Source organism: Ursus arctos, unplaced genomic scaffold, assembly GCF_023065955.2.
Source record: "Ursus arctos isolate Adak ecotype North America unplaced genomic scaffold, UrsArc2.0 scaffold_9, whole genome shotgun sequence".
NCBI classification, from domain to species: Eukaryota; Metazoa; Chordata; class Mammalia; order Carnivora; family Ursidae; genus Ursus; species Ursus arctos.
The window spans coordinates 31,681,520-31,697,995 of record NW_026623111.1 but is presented as its reverse complement, the minus strand read 5'-3'; the positions used below and the strand labels follow the sequence as shown (position 1 = coordinate 31,697,995).

At 34.6% G+C, this 16,476-nt stretch overlaps 1 protein-coding gene across 3 annotated transcripts in view; it reads left to right on the top strand.

The window, feature by feature from the left end:
* PDS5A (PDS5 cohesin associated factor A) overlaps positions 1-16,476 on the top strand; it is a 145,488-nt gene that overhangs the window by 74,706 nt on the left and 54,306 nt on the right. For all 3 annotated transcript variants that reach the window (XM_026508763.4, XM_026508765.4, XM_057309510.1), the window contains exons 12-17: positions 1,648-1,799; positions 3,333-3,446; positions 5,823-5,904; positions 7,119-7,167; positions 7,400-7,539; positions 14,858-14,973. In XM_026508763.4, coding sequence (XP_026364548.1) covers positions 1,648-1,799; positions 3,333-3,446; positions 5,823-5,904; positions 7,119-7,167; positions 7,400-7,539; positions 14,858-14,973 — 653 coding nt within the window. The remainder of the gene's footprint in view (positions 1-1,647; positions 1,800-3,332; positions 3,447-5,822; positions 5,905-7,118; positions 7,168-7,399; positions 7,540-14,857; positions 14,974-16,476) is intronic.

The following is a 16,476-nucleotide window of genomic DNA, read 5'->3' as shown; positions in this document are numbered from 1 at the left end:
TACTTTTTTGTGTGATTTCCTCTCTGTGGTTACAGTTAAAAACATGGTTTGATAAGGGAGAGTAGTGCTAAGAACAACAAAAGCTTTCGCTAAGAAATAGTGTCAGCTGTAAGCAAGAGACAGCCATGCAAGGTAGGCTGATTAGACATCTTATTAACATCTTTAACAAAAGTTGGCTTTGCAGTGTACTGTTTTATTTGAGGCATGGTTGAAAACACACTGTACTCATAAAACCAGTGTCCTTTAGCAATAGTTTCGGAGTAAAACTATATTTCGTGGTCATAAAATACAGCAAGAGGTATTCTTTAAGTTCTTTCTAACTTTTGTTAGAGGAGGCAAGTATGTCAGGTGGGCACTGTTTAACATGTTCAACTGGATCAGTGATTATAACTTTGAACAAGTTTTTCCTCCTGGCTTTAATTTAAATGAAATGAGGCTCTACCTAGTGGTTAGCTGGTAACCCCCCCTTCCCCGCCATCCCCATCTCCATACACACACTCGATTTAAGGTATTACCATTTGTGTTATTTCCTCCTTTTAGAAACATTTCACTCCTGCTTCTGCTAATGTTTGTTTATAGTTTCTGAAAGAGTTGAATACATGAGTCTTCCTGAGGCTGTGTGATATGGTTATAATAGCATCTGCTGGATATCTTTTAGGACCCAGATTTTGGTGCAGTAAATTAGATGACCCTGGATATAGCCTTTCTGAAATTTGTTTTCTCCTCTCTAAAATGTAGGAACAGGACTTAGTCTTAGATTTCACTGCTTACATTCCTTGCTCTCATGTGACAAATGTCAAAAGGCATCTGTTACCTGTTATATGGGAATAAAGTTTCATTCCATCTAAATAGCCTAAAAATGAGGAAATTATATAAAAGATTATAAAGAAATATTAATGTAAATAAACCAAAAATCGTGTCTGATTTGTTATTGAGAAAATATCTTTTTTGGTTATTTTTTTTTTTAATTATATCTCAGTACCATGGTTTTAACTGTAGGTTTTTATCGACCTCCATCTTGCCACCTTTCTTTCCTCCTAGCAAACTGTTCTAGTCTCTAGAAGTCCCAAAGAGTCTTCTTCCACTAAGTAGTATGTGGCTAGGTAAATTATTTGCGCTTTTAATCTATAAAGGAAGGAAGTTCACTTAAAATGATCACTAAGGTGCTTTCCAACTTTGTGTTTCTAGGATCTTGATACTAAATTTTGTTTTTATTCTGAGTTAATATCAAAAGGAATGTAATTAAGATAAAACCTTCCAGATGATGGAGCTTTTGGTTGCGGAGTAAATCACACACTTTTTTACCTTGTCATCAATTTTAAAACTTGGGCACATTTTTTAAACAGAATCTAATGAAATCATCTGTAAGATTTACTACTGATTGCTTTGCTGTGAGGCAAATAAAAAATTGGTAGGTGATTTAGTAGTATTTGCATTAGACAATTTTTAAAATAGTCTGATTTATAAATAGGCATGTATTCAAAATTGTTGGTAAAGCAATTTGTTGCTTCTTAGGAAAATGGATATTATGCCAGTTTATATACATATAAGTCTGATTATAAAATCTAGTGAAGAAATGCCAGTTTTTGCAGATTAATACACTAAAGTTTGGTATCTCGCTCATTCAATAAACTTTATACTTTTTAGTGGCGAGTAAGAAAAGAAGCAATGATGGGTCTGGCTCAGCTTTATAAGAAATACTGTCTTCATGGTGAAGCAGGAAAGGAAGCTGCAGAGAAAGTCAGCTGGATAAAGGACAAACTTTTGCATATTTATTATCAGAATAGCATCGATGACAAGTGAGTCTGACATGTTGGTAGAATGATTGAATATAAAAGTGCTTTTAATTTTTTTGACATATACTTCTTCTTAATTTTTTAATTATTTCTAAATTTGGAAATCACTTTCTGTGTATTTATACATTGTATGTTTAAATAAGACTCTGACACATATTGTTAAGTAGCATAATTAGGGAAGTAGTTATGGGCTTTGGAGTCAGACCAGAGACCAAATGTTCATTCTTCCCTTTATTAGACGTGTGCTTTTGCACAACTAACTTCTGTGCACCTTGGTTTTATCTAAAAAGTAATAATAAAGCTTTCCATACAAGATGGTCATGTGGATTAAATAAAAAGTAACATAAAGCTCCCTAGCCCAATGCCTGTCAATATGGGACTATTCAATAACTGCTAGTTATTATTTTTACTTTTCTGCAACACTGTAAGTTTCGATAGAGACAGTACTATGGTATTCTTTTTATTGAGGTATAATCAACACATAATATTAATTTCAGGTGTATAACATAATGATTCTAAATTTGTATATATAGGGAGAAGATCATCACAGTATGTCAACTTAACATCCATCCCCATAAGTTACAAAATTCTTTTTCTTGTGTTAAGGATTTATATTGTTTTCATTTTTCGAATGTTACTTGTAATTCTATATTGGGTTGTAGTAATGATTTTGGTTTTTGCAAAATACTTTGCAATGTTTTATAGAATTAGACTGATGACTTTGGCATCACTGGCTGTGTATTTCATTGATTAATGAGGATTTCTTATATTGTCTTACTCTAGTGGTTCTGAATAATAAATATAAGCTTAGAGAGAAGGTTATTCTATCGTTAAGGAATTTAGACTGGAGAGAAGAGAGATCAGATGTGCACAGGAAAAGCTAAATTTTCAGGAAGTAATATGAAGGAAGATCCCCCTGATTTTATAAAATGACAGCATGGGAAAGAAGTTGGATTGTAATTGGAGGAAATTAATGTTTTTTGTGTGTGTTGGGGTTTTTTGGGGGGGGGGTTGGTTTTGTTTTTGGGTATTTTGGTTTTTGGTGGTTTTTTTTTTAGAATTAGCTGTTCTTGATCGTAGCTTCATATGTAGTGTTAAGTAATATCCTATAGGTCAGGACTGATGAAGAGTAGCTGGAACAGCCTAGCACCCTGTGTTTAGTAATAATATATAACCCTTTTAGAACAAATATTCCATACTGACAAAAAGTAAAGCCACAAATAGCAACCATAGCTCTAAATTTTAAAATAACTGTACTCCAGGGTGCCTGCCTGTCTCAGTTACTTGTAATTCAAGAGCACGCAGCTCTTGATTTCATGAGTTTGAGCCCCACGTTGGGCATAGAGATTACTAAACAGCAACAACAACAAGCAAATAAAAACCATACTCCAAGTAAAGGATCTAGTCACCTACTAATCTTTTCCATCGTACTTACACACATAGGTCTGATATCTTTGCATGAGATGGTTAAAATATGAAAGGGCTGTTGCTTCTTAAAAAATAGAATAATTGTTATTGGGATTTTTTGTTTCATAGACTGTTGGTAGAGAAAATCTTTGCCCAGTATCTTGTTCCTCACAACCTGGAAACAGAAGAGAGAATGAAATGCTTGTATTATTTATATGCTAGTTTGGATCCAAATGCTGTCAAGTAAGTTACTTTTTAAGTGTTTGTTCAAGTTAAAGATTTTATAAAATTACTTCACCTTGTCTAATTCTTGATGGGGTTGTTGCTTCTTCTAGTTGAAGCAAGAACCTCAGGGGTGCCTGGGTGGCTCAGTCATTTAAGGGTCTGACTCTTGATTTTAGCTCAGGTCATGATCTCAGGGTCATGAGATGCAGCCCCTGGCTGGGCATGGAGCTGGATTAAGATTCTCTCCCTCTGCCCCCACTTACCCCCCCCACACACACTCGCACGTGCTGTTAAGGAAAAAAACCTTAGATAAATGTTTATACAGAAAATTTTTATAAGTTCAGATAAGTTAAAAGCAAAAAATATTCCTATATACATAGACATATTTGGCAACTTAATAATATAGTTTCAGGGATTCAAAGAAATCACCATGTCAAAATTACTTTTATCTACCTGTTGACAGGGATCTAAAATACACTAGTGGAGCTTAAAATACTAATCCTAAGAACTAAATACTGCTTCTTAATCAGAAAAGTATATTCAGATCACCTCTGTGTAGAATGACCATATGATAGGTTGTCTGAACTGGGATATTTTTGAAACTGAAAGGCATTATTAATATTTTTAATCAGGCGATTGGCCTGATTTTACTTTACTGTCCCAGGGCACTAGGATGTGTGGTCACTCCACTGTAAAAAGCTTTTTAAAAAGTAAACACATCCTATCACTAAGAATTTGGATTCTTCTGAAAAGAACCTCAGCTTGTGTGTGTGTATTATTATAATATGTGTATATTATATTTTATATAATTGTCTTTTAACTTTCATATAATTTCAAACTTACAGAAAAGTTGCGGGAATAGTACAAAGCATTATGATAGCCCTTTTATCCAGATTCATCATTTGCTTTATCATTTGCCATTTGCATATACTTTTTCTTTATCTCTACATAAATATTTTCTTTTGAACCATTCGAAAGTAATTTGCAGACATCAGATCCCTTTACCCCTAAATATTTCAGTGTATATTCCTAAGAACAAAGATATTCTCTTGTATGACCAGAGTACTCTTTTCAAAATCAAAAGATTTAACATTGATACAATATTATTGTCTAATCTAATGTGTATTTAAGTTTCTTCAGTTGTTCCAATAATGTGCTTTATGGAGTTTTTTTCTTCCTTCTTAGGATTACAGATGTATATTTGTTTGTCATGTCTCTAGTTTCTTAATTTGGAGTCATTCCTTGGTCTTTCCTTGTCTTTTGTAACTTTGATGACTGGGGAAAAGTATTGCATGGTCCAGTCCAATTTTGTAGAATATTCCCTCGATTTGGGTTCATCCAGTGTTTCCTCTATTAGATTGGGATTATGCATTTTCAGCAGAAATTCTACAGAGGTAACGTTGTATCCTTAGTGTATTATATTAGCAGGCATTAGCCATCTTTTTTTAAAAAATTGGCAGGTGATTCCTAATGCTCACCCTAGGTAGTAAATCCCTGGCCTAAGGTTTTGGTCTCTTTATATTTCAAAATATTGGCAAAGAATATTCCAACATAGACCAATGTCTCAGAGATCCCTCTGGGCCCCTGGAATTAAGGACTGGGTTTGTGAGAGAAGAAAATCTGCTTTAATGGAGAGAAAGGAGTCTAGAATAAATAATAAACACACTCAAGTTAAATTTGGTGCCTTGAGTCTACATCATTTCTAAAAAGTTCATTTCTTTAGCCCTTCATGCATACCTCTTAGCCTGTCGTGAAAATGCCTTTATGATCTGATCCTTTTCTACAGTATGTTCCATCTTCCTGATGCTACTTCATTCATACTCTGTGCTCCAAATCTGTAAAAAAAAAAATTTTAAGTTTTCTATCCCGGGCATTTTAATGACATTTTATCTTTTTTGTACCAGAGCATTCTAGTTTCCTAAGTTTAGAATGTCTTTCAGTCCCAGGGCACCTGGGTGTTTCAGTTGGTTAAGTGTCTCCCTTTGGCTCAGGTCGTGATCTCAGAGTCCTGGGCTTAAGCCCCACGTCTGGCTCCCTGCTGAGCAGGGAGTCTGCTTCTCCCTCTCCCTCTGCCCCTCATTCCACCTCGTGCTCAAGCTTTCTGTCTCTCAAATAAATAAAATCTTAAAAAAAAAAAATGTCTTTCAGTCCCGATTTACCTAGAAAGATCCTGTTTATCCTTCTAAACTTCTCAAATATTTTCTCTCGTAAGAAGTCTTTTATTTACTATTTTAAACTAACCTGTCTTAATCCTATAAATAAATGCCTGTGCTGGTACTTAAAATTTTAGGTAGAGGTAGAAGTGTGGGGTAAACAAGAAAAGTAGTAAAGTTGAGTAACTACCAGAATTGTTATATTACATATATTTTTTCATATTTATAACTTTTTTAACAGAGCTCTCAATGAAATGTGGAAGTGTCAGAACATGCTTAGAAGTCATGTACGGGAACTATTGGATTTGCACAAGCAACCTACAGTAGGTTCATTATTTGTTTAAATTAATAGTTTGTTATGGTCATTATTCAGTTTTTCTGTAGTTATAATGAGGCAAGTAAAAACTATTTCGAGTGTTTGTTTTCCAAATGTTGGTTACACATAATTTCTCTAGTTTTTCAAGCTAAATTTTCACTCTAAATGAATATAACAAAATCTTATTTTCTAGCATGAACAAAGAAATGGTAATTTCTTTGAGAAATCGTGATTTTTATTTTTTTTTTATTTTTTTTTATTTATTTTTTTACTCCATCATTTTGGATCCTTCAGTGTAGAGTCAGTATCAAATTAGGTACCAATTCTATAAATATAGCAAAATCAAATTAACAAAAAAATTGAAACTTTAATAATTTCTTAATATACTTCTAAATGTATTTGCTATTAGAATAGGTGTTCTTAACTAGGAAATTGTAGACAGACACCTTCAAGGGTCTGTTGATGCTAAAGCAGGGTTTGGCAGAATTTTTTTGTAAATGATCAGATTGTAAAAATTTAGGCTTTACCAGCCGTAAAATATCTGGTGAACTCCTCAACTCTTTGCCTTTATAAAATTGCAGAAGTAGTTATAGGTAATATGTAAATGAATGAATATGACTGTGTTTCAGCAAAACTTTAACAATAACAAATGGTCCATAGGACCACAGTTTACCAGTTTCTGATCCAAATTATTCAAATTTCACACAGATTTAGTAAAAGTAATACTTTATTGTGTTGGACTATAAGGAAGTACTTTTTGGAAGGCAGGTGATATTCTGGGGTTATTTAAGTAATAGGCCGGGTTCTATTAACAAAATAGTTAATAGAACTATTCAGGAAGAAATTTTTTTCTACTCTTCACATTTTTAGTTTATTTTCTTTGATGTATGGTTTCACAGTAATTTTGATATGATAACTGTTTCAGTTACCTTCAGTCCAGTCTTCTGCAAGGTGTTTTCCCTATGGAAGTTATGTACTCCTTTTTAATTTTTAAAAACCTCTTTTTGATATCACCTTTCCTTTTGTTTGACCTAACTTAATAGTTGTTACTCACAATTCTTTGTTACCAACTTAGGGTGTAGATTTTCTGGTGGCTGGTTTGTGATGTTTTTTGTTTTGATTTGGTTTGGGTTTTTTTTTTCTTTAAAAATGTGTAATTGGGTTTTCTTACAGAAATTTGGTATCACGTATGACTACTTCTGTTTTTGTTTTAAATTTCAGTCAGAGGCTAACTGTTCTGCCATGTTTGGAAAACTGATGACCATAGCAAGTGAGTTTGTTTATTCATTCCATATATATATAATAAACATCAAAACAGACAATTTACATGATGGGACTATCAATTTAATACTAAGTAAGAGAAAATAATCCTCTTAATTTTATTTCTAAGAACCAGTTAGGCTGATTGTCTTTTGATAGCTCAGGATAATTTAAGACAGCTTGCTTTTAGTTTAGTAGAGTGGTTTTTCTTTTATAATACGGATTCTCTTTCAATTTTATAGAGAATTTGCCTGACCCTGGGAAAGCACAAGATTTTGTGAAGAAATTTAACCAGGTTCTTGGTGATGATGAGAAATTGCGGTCTCAGCTGGAGTTATTAATCAGCCCAACCTGTTCATGCAAACAGGCAGATGTTTGTGTGGTTAGTAAATTATCCTTCTACATATGTTCTTTTAGCTTTGCTTGTTGAAATTTATATTTCATTAAAGTCTGCTTTACATAAATTATTTGTGTTAATTTAACAATATTGTGAACTCTGAATTACCCAGGAGTATATCTCTGGTCAGCTTAGCTCTCTTACCACTGTTTAGCCAAATTCTAGGAAAAACACAGAGAACGAAGCCAGGGAGGTTGGTCATAGGAATTGAGCAAGACGGTATACTTTGTATTTAGTAGGCGTTTGTTAAGTAAGTAGAATTTCCTAAATGCTTATGTGTGTATGCATTTTCTTCACTCATGTATTAGCATGGAAATAAACTTTGTCAATAAATTAGCAACAGTTACATTGCCATATATGCATTTATAGATAAAGTAATTCCTATTTAGGCTTTTGTCTTCATTCTGTTCCTGGATTCTTTATTTTATAGAAAACCATTATTCATTGAAAATATCAGGAAGGAAAACTTCATCCATTCATTTATTCAGCATTTAATGAGAGTTTTGTGTTTGAATTTCAGCTATACCATTTACTACCAGTGTGACCTTTAGTAAGTTCTTCAATATTTTGTAGCCTTATTTTTCTCATCTGTAAATGTTCAAAAACTAATAGGATTGTTAGAAGATTTTGTGTGTCTATGTATATATATCCTAATACCTGGTCCTGCACAGCCCTTTAGGATTTAAATAAATTGTATTTCTGTGGTATTACATACATTACAACTACTATGTTTGGGACCAGGCTTACAGAGCTGAATAAGAGAAAAGAAAATTATTTCAGATATTTATGCCTAACTTTGTTCTAGAAAGAGAGTGCGATAATTATTTGTGTGATAAAGGGATGAGGACTATAATAGATGTATATACAAAGTGATCTGAGAGCATGGAATTGGTATTTTCTATTCTAGGGATATTAGGTCTCTAAGTGGATTTAAAAAACAGGAATTAGGAAGAGATGAGGGGAAGAGAACAGTGGGCTCTTGGGCCCAGGGATGAGGATACGCCAAGTGCCCAGACTACCTCCACTTTTGCACTTCTGAGCTGGGTGGTTTGCTGAAAACAGTTAAAGGTTGCATTTATTTCTTTGGCATTTCGAATTCTAGTTCCAGAGTACTGTGTCCTACAGGGTATCTACCCATGTTATTGGATCATAGAATGAAATATTTCGAAAAGACCTTAGAAATAGTTGGTTTAGGGGCACTAGGGTGGTTCATTTGGTTAAACGTCCAACTCTTTTGATTTCGGCCCAAGTCATGATCTGAGTCGTGAGATGGAGCCGTGCATCAGGCTCAGCGCTCGGCACAGAGTCTGCTTGAGATTTTCTCTCTCTCTCTTTCTCCCCCTTTCCCTCTGCACCTCCCCAGGCTCACATACGTATGCTCGCTCATTTGTTCTCACTCTCTCAAATAAATAAATAAAATCTTTTAAAAAAAAGAAAGAGTTGGTTTAACCACTTCATTTACAAATAAAGACTTGGAATTTTAAGGTTTCTCGTCCAGTCTTTTACAGCTGGTGATAGTGGCTGAGCTGCAGGTAGAGTCTAGATTTCATAGGTCCTCAATAGTGTTCTTTATATACATTGCATTGTTTGTAGGAAGAGCCAGGACAAACTGAATACTGCTCAACAAGTGACCTTGAGAAAGAACAATCAAGTGGTGTTTTTGGTCTGAGAAAACAGAGATTGAGCTTGAGTTTGAAAAAATGGCAGTAACGTGAATTCCTGCTATTTGTCAGACCATAAATATCTAAGAGTTTCCAAATCCAAAAAGTATATGCAAAACAGATGTTTGTAACCAGAATATCTCAGGATGAATACCGCAGCCATGCAGTGCAGCCAATTAGCACTCCTGATTTTAGCAACCAGGAAAGTAGAGATGAAAACTGCAGTTGCACTGTAAAGAGCATGGTAATGATACTTTTTTGGGGGGGGGGAGTTATTCTGAGGATATTTTAACTAATGGTCTACAGAATAGCTAATAGAACTCTATTCTAGAAGAAAAAATTTCTGCTATTCATGGTTTTTAATTTATTTTCTTTGGTGAATGTTTCACAGTAATTTCTGGCTTTTAAATTAGCACTGTGTATTCTGAGCACATTATTTAACTTATCTATATATTCTTGAGTATAAAATAGGATATATAATACCCTTTAAACACTCAGGAAAATGACCACTGTTAGAAGAGTTTTTGCTGTTTTCCAGAATATCTGTATCATTTTGTCTTTCTCCGCAAGGGCTACTGGTACTAGTTACATATACCCTCTAGTATCACATTCCTCTTTTCCTGATAGTTTCATTTTGAAGTTGAAGAAAAGAATAAAGAAGAAATATACAAACATAAAATTTAGTTTCTGTCGTTCTGTGTAGATTTCATTCTATCTCTGAGAACCCCTCTCTGTCCCCTGCTAATGTATATGTACTGCCACTTCCTTTTTTTCTAAATGACAATCACTTCTTCTCAAGAGGTAAGCATTACTCAGTAACTGAATTTGTGGGAATGGAGATCAAATACTTTGAGCAAGGAATAACAACAGACACATACTGTGGATTAATACCTGTATACATGATGCTGTAGCGAGAGAGGATGAGCAATGGTATTATGATATGTGCCGGATAGATTTGCTTTCCCTTTGGACTTCAGGTTTTGAGTTTCCATACCTTGGTCCTAGAGAAGGATCACATATTTGCCATAGCATGAGCTCCGCTTGCTGTTTTATGCTCTGGCAACTCCCTATGACCTAAATTTCAAGATTTTTCAGGAAGCTTGTTTATTGAGCATTTGAGAAAGTCTTAGGTTTGAATTTCAGCTATAACATTACTACCATTGTGACTGTTAGTGGGTTACTCAGTATTTCTGAGCTTCCTTTTCTTCATCTATAAATATTATCAACCTCAAAAGATTGTTAGAATAAGATGAAATTTTATATATGACCTAATACAAGACCCCTATGAGATGTAAATGAAAATTAATTCTTATGGTATTACATATTTATGACAAACACTAGGAATTCTTAAAATAGGTGGAGAGGGATCCTGAATCTCCATCTTTTTAACAGTCTCAAAGTGATTCTGATAAGATTCATTCATGGACCACACCGTAAAAAACCCTTCCCCAAAGGGTTATCTGAATATACATTGTATCTTCTGAAGGCCAAATTTTGGGTTGTCCCTTGATCAAGCCTACACCATTATATTATAGTTCACTGCGTAATTTAGTAAATTGTATTATACATGGCCTCTCACTGAGGTTGCAATTTAGGTGACAGAGGAAGGCAAATATTTCAGTGGAGAATACAGTGTGGTAAGTATTCTGATAGAATCATGCACTTTGGTAACAAAGGAACAGCAGCCATCCCAGGCAGGGGTGGAAATGGAAATAGCTTATTCTAGAATAAATGATTCCTGAATCGAATCATAAAGGAGGAGTAGGGATTAGAACACTATAGCAAGAATGACTGCTCTATTTCTAGCTTGAGTGATTGTTATCAGAGAAGATGTTTGAAGGATAAGAGAAGATAATGATGTGTGGCCTCACAGCAGTTGTGTTTAGAAATCTGAAATTTAAGGCTGGTTGGTATATATTAGCGTAGGTATAGTTCCTGGAGGAGGTAGAGAAGAAAAGAATGAAAGGGGAGAGAGGTGCTGACTTAACGCTATTCAGTAAGTCATCAAGTGCTTCCTATTTTCTTTTAATTTAACCTTTCTCTGATTCAGCGAGAATGATAAAAGATGTCATGTGATTTATAATAAGAAATATGTAATGGGTCTTTGTCCCCCATTTCTGGCACAGAACTAAAACCCTTTAAATTTCCTAAGTGCCGAGAGCTGCAAAGGTATCCTTTGTTACATTAATGAGGTGCCTTTGAGAGCTCACCTAAGGGTGGGGATTCCCTGTGTAGCCAATCACATGCTTAAAGGATTGGTACTGTCAGTTCTACCTTCAGACATCTGGGAAGGGGATAGGGGCTGGAAATTGAGTTCAGTCACCAGTTGCCAATGATTTGATCATGAAACCTATGTAGTGAAGCCTCCATTAAAAACTTAAAAAAGGCAAGAATCATAGAGGCTTCCGGGTTGGTGGACATGTGGAGACTGGGGAGATGGGCAGGCTCACAGAGGGAATGGGAGTTCCCTGTCCTTTCCACATATCTTACCCTATGCATCTCTTCCATCCGGCTATTCCTTAGCTCTATATCCTTTTATAATGAACCAGTAATCTGGTAAGTAAATTTAACTCTGAGTTCTGTGAGCTGCTCTAGCAAGTTCATCAGACCCAAGAAAGGAGGGGGTCGTGGGAACGTAGATTTACAGACGGTTGGTCAGAAGTATAGGTAACAATCTGGGCTTACAACTAATGTCTGGGGGTTGGGGGGAAGCAGTCCCTCTAAGATTGAACTCTTAACCTGTGGGAACCGATGCTGCCTCAGGGTAGACAGTGTCAGAATTGAGCTGAATTGTAGGACATCCTACTGTGTCTGGAGAATTGCTTCCTGGTGGAGGAAACCTCCCCCCGCACACGCACCAACCAAAAACAACAGATCACTGTGACATGAAAGTGAAACCTTTAGAAACTGCTTCTTGTGAGAAATTGCTTTATCTAGTTTACTGTTTCCAGCTGTGAAAAATACTAATGTTAAATCCTCTTAGGAGACATTTTGATTAGGAAAACAACAAAAGTATATGAGAGGGAACTCTGTGTACGTGAAAGAATACTATTTTTTTAACAAACATTTATTTTGTTAATTGTCAAAATGAGAAAGGAAAAAATGAAGAACAAAAGATATATAGATGCAGAATTTTTAAGCCATTTATTTTTGTAATAACAATTAATAAATTATAAGCTTGTTAAAATAGGGATTGTGGCACCTGGGTGGTTCAGTCGGTAAGTGTCTGACTTCGGCTCAGGTCATAATATCAGGGTCCTGGAATCAAGCCCTACCTCTGGCTCCTTGCTCAGTGGGGAGTCTGCTTATCCTTCTGCCCCTCCCCTGCTTGTTCTCTGGTGCACACCCTCTCTTTCAAATAAAATCTTATAAAAAAAAGAAAGAAAATAGGGACTATTTCTTTATTTCCTTGATACTCCTTAAGGGTGCTTAATACACTAAACAATTTATGTAATTAGTAAATATCAGTAGTAGTATCAATCTGCAGTGTTGATGAGAAATTTTGGAAATATTGTCAGGGATGCAGAAAGAATTCATTTTCTTTAATCATTCTGCTGTCGTTTCCTAAAAAGTTTACAAATGATTACTTCTTTTTTTTTTTTTTTAATTTTTTTTTAAAGATTTTATTTACTTATTTGACAGAGAGACAGCCAGTGAGAGAGGGAACACAGGCAGGGGGAGTGGGAGAGGAAGAAGCAGGCTCCCAGCAGATGAGCCTGATGTGGGGCTGGATCCCAGGACTCCGGGACCACGCCCTGAGCCGAAGGCAGATGCTTAACGACTGAGTCACCCAGGCGCCCCACAAATGATTACTTCTGTTTGAAGCTTTGTCAAGTACTTTTCAGTTATAAAATTTCTTGATGTGTATTGGAAATATGTGTGGGTATTTTTTTTTCTTGTGTAAAGAAAATAAGGAAACTTGATTTGGTGCTACAAACTCATTAGTTGGTTGTCAGAAACTAATTTGGCTTGCTGCTTATCCCCAACATCACTTAAAATTATCACATATAATTGTTATGAGAGAGTACCTAAATATTGGATACATAAAATATGAGCGATTACTTAAATGTAAGGTTATATTTGAACACAAAAATGTCAGGTTTTAAAAGTGTGTCGGGCGCTTGGGTGGCTCAGTCGGGTAAGCGTCTGACTCTTGATCTCAGTTCAGGTCTTGATCTCAGGGTCATGAGTTCATGCCCCATGTTGGGCTTCACTAAAATAAAAGTTCATTGTGTCTAGTGTTACTGTTTATGTATATAGGTATATTTTATAGTGTTATTACTGATTAGATAATTGAGAATTATTCTTTTTCCCTTTAACATTAACTTTATTTTTTCTACCATAACTATCTCTCCTAATGCCTAGTTTTTCCTTTTTTAGTAATCTGTTCCAAAGTACTGACTGTATAGTTTGTCTAGCAATTTTCCAGTAGATGTATTTGTTATTAAATGATCCCTGACTTTATCTTAGGTTAAAGCAATTAATTTTATACTAGGGATGAAAAAATCCCCTTTGGGGGAGAACTGTACAAAATAAGTTTGATTTCAAAAGATAGTAACATACTTAAATTCAGATTTAAAATGTATACCTATGGGTTAGAGCACATTATGTAAGGACTGAGCACTGACTAAAATATTTTTATTTTCTCAAATGCTAAAATTTTGCTCAGTTAATTACAGCTTGCAAAATAAAACAGGCATCTCTTAATGACTAACAAGTTTTCCTGAGACTTACACTCTATTAACAAATATGCATGGTATCTAATTTAATATTGTTTTTATAATTAATTTGTGTCAAGATGTCACGGAAACTACAGTAGAAATTTTTTGCTTTCTCCCTCATCCCTCTGACCATATATCACTAATGTTGTTTTCCTTTTTTTATGAAAAGAGCACATAAAGTGACTATTATTTGTTATTGCTTTATAGTTTGGAAAGCACTTTTAATGTGCTTTATCTTCTCAGCCAAAATTTACATTTACTCATCACAGATATTCAGTTAAAAGCCTCATTATTAAACTTCTTTCCCCAATGCCTAGCACTTTGTAAATTTAACCTTGTCTTTGGGAGAATTAAGGCTCTATAATCATTAAGTCCTAATATAATCTTTAGAAATTCCATCAATAATGTGTTCTCTTTGTAGGAGATATTTGATGTAATACCACTGTCTTTGAAATCAGCTCTGCTCTTCCAGAACTAAAAAAAACTTTTAAATAATTTCACACTTAACGAATCTTCCCTTCCTTAAAAAACAAATCATTAACTGAAATAAAACAAAATATTATGAAATTATTTTGAAATAAACTAATAAGACATACCCATGAAAGTTTAAATTTTTAACTTTTTGAAAGTAGAGCATTAACAAAGATTGTTTACTAAGCAATAACTTCATGGGAGAAATATGAGACAGAAGGCATAAATCATACCGTGTAATCCCCTTTCTGTTCTCCAAAGTCCAGATTTTGCATTGATTACCTAATGAGTATATAATTTTAGTCAGGGTCTAAAGCAGAAATTTAGTCAGTTTCTAAAGCAGATTCTACTGGTTTTGAATCTTTAAATGCTTTTGATACCTATAATCATTTTTATTTTGAAAAATATGAAAGTAAATCATACTTATGGTAAAATCTTTCCTTTCTATAGAGAGAAATAGCTCGAAAACTTGCAAATCCTAAGCAGCCAACAAATCCTTTTCTAGAGATGGTCAAATTTCTGTTGGAAAGAATTGCACCTGTGCACATTGATTCAGAAGCCATAAGGTAAGCTAGGAAATATATTCACTCAAAAATAGAATATAATCGGAAACCACACTGTTGTAAGTTTAAATTCTGGGTCCCTAAGAAAACCTAAAAAGGTTCCCTGTATACCTTTTTAATGGCAGAAGGATGTATCATTGAAGTTGAAAGAAGGGCTTGCTTGTTTTCTAGTCTTTTGACTTACTTCAGTGCTTTTTATTTTTTTAAGGGTTCTTGCGTTTTATCTTTAGCCTATATGTGCTCCATAAAGAAAACCTAGAACATTAAGAATGGAGAAAGAAGAAAATCTTGTATCTATGGGCTGTCAATCTGTCTTTGATTTTTCTTAACCATTTTGATGGCCGTACAACATTCCTTTAGTATATATCACTGTTCACTTGAGATATGTGAAAACAGAATAGTATTTTGAAAAGAGCACAAGTTGCCCTCAGACTAATCTGGTTTCACAGCATGTGTCTACTGCATACCAGTTTTGTGGCTTTGGAAGAAGCCCAGTAATTTATCTGAGTTTTTCATTTTATTTTTAACTTCAATGTGTGTGTCATATCTCCCTGTTGGATGATTGTGAGAGTTAGAGATAACACATAAAACTAAGTAGCCTGGCATAATAGATAAGCTATATGTCTTCCTTTTCATGTTGGGTTATTACATAGCACTTACTGGTTCTCTCTCTCTCTTGGTTTGGTTTGGTTTGTTTTTATTGGTTCTCTTTTTAAACAGCCTTGGATTAGGAGAGCTGGTTCTAGCTATTAATTACTTCACCATGTGTGAACTACTGCTTTGGTTGTATTGAAATGCCAGTTGTATTGATTTTGTAGGGCTGCCATAACAAAGTACCCCTGACTGAATGACTTAAACAACAGAAATTAATTTTCTCACAGTTTTGGAGGCTAGAAGTCCAAGATAGAGGTGTCAGCAAGTTTGATTTCTTCTGAAGCCTCTCTCCATGACTTGCAGATGGCCTCCTTCTCACTGTCTCCTCACAAGGTCTCACATTGTCTGTGTCCTAATCTTCTCTTCATTTAAGGACAGTAGTCATATTGGATAATGCCCCACACATTTCACCTCATTTTACTTTAATTATCTCTTTTAAGGCTCTCATTTCAAGTATAATCACATCAGGTACTGAAGGTTAGACTTCAACATATGAATTTAGGGGTACATAATTCATCAAATAGCAGTGATGTTTGTCTTTTTTTTCTTTTTAACTAAGAATTCCTTTTTATTTTCTTATTTGCAAATAAGAAAACTAAGGTTTTCAGAGAGTAAGTGGTTTGTTCACAGCTGGATAATGCCAAAAACCATAGATATATTTATTTATTTTTCCAAAGGATGGCAGTAATTTTTAATTTTTTTTTTTTTTAATTTGGGTGTACTTCAGACACAATGTTACATTAGTTTCAGGCATACAACATAGTGATTCAGCATTTCTGTATGCTGTGGCTCACCACAAATATAGCTCCCATGTGTCACCACCATACAATGATACTACAGTATCATGAACCA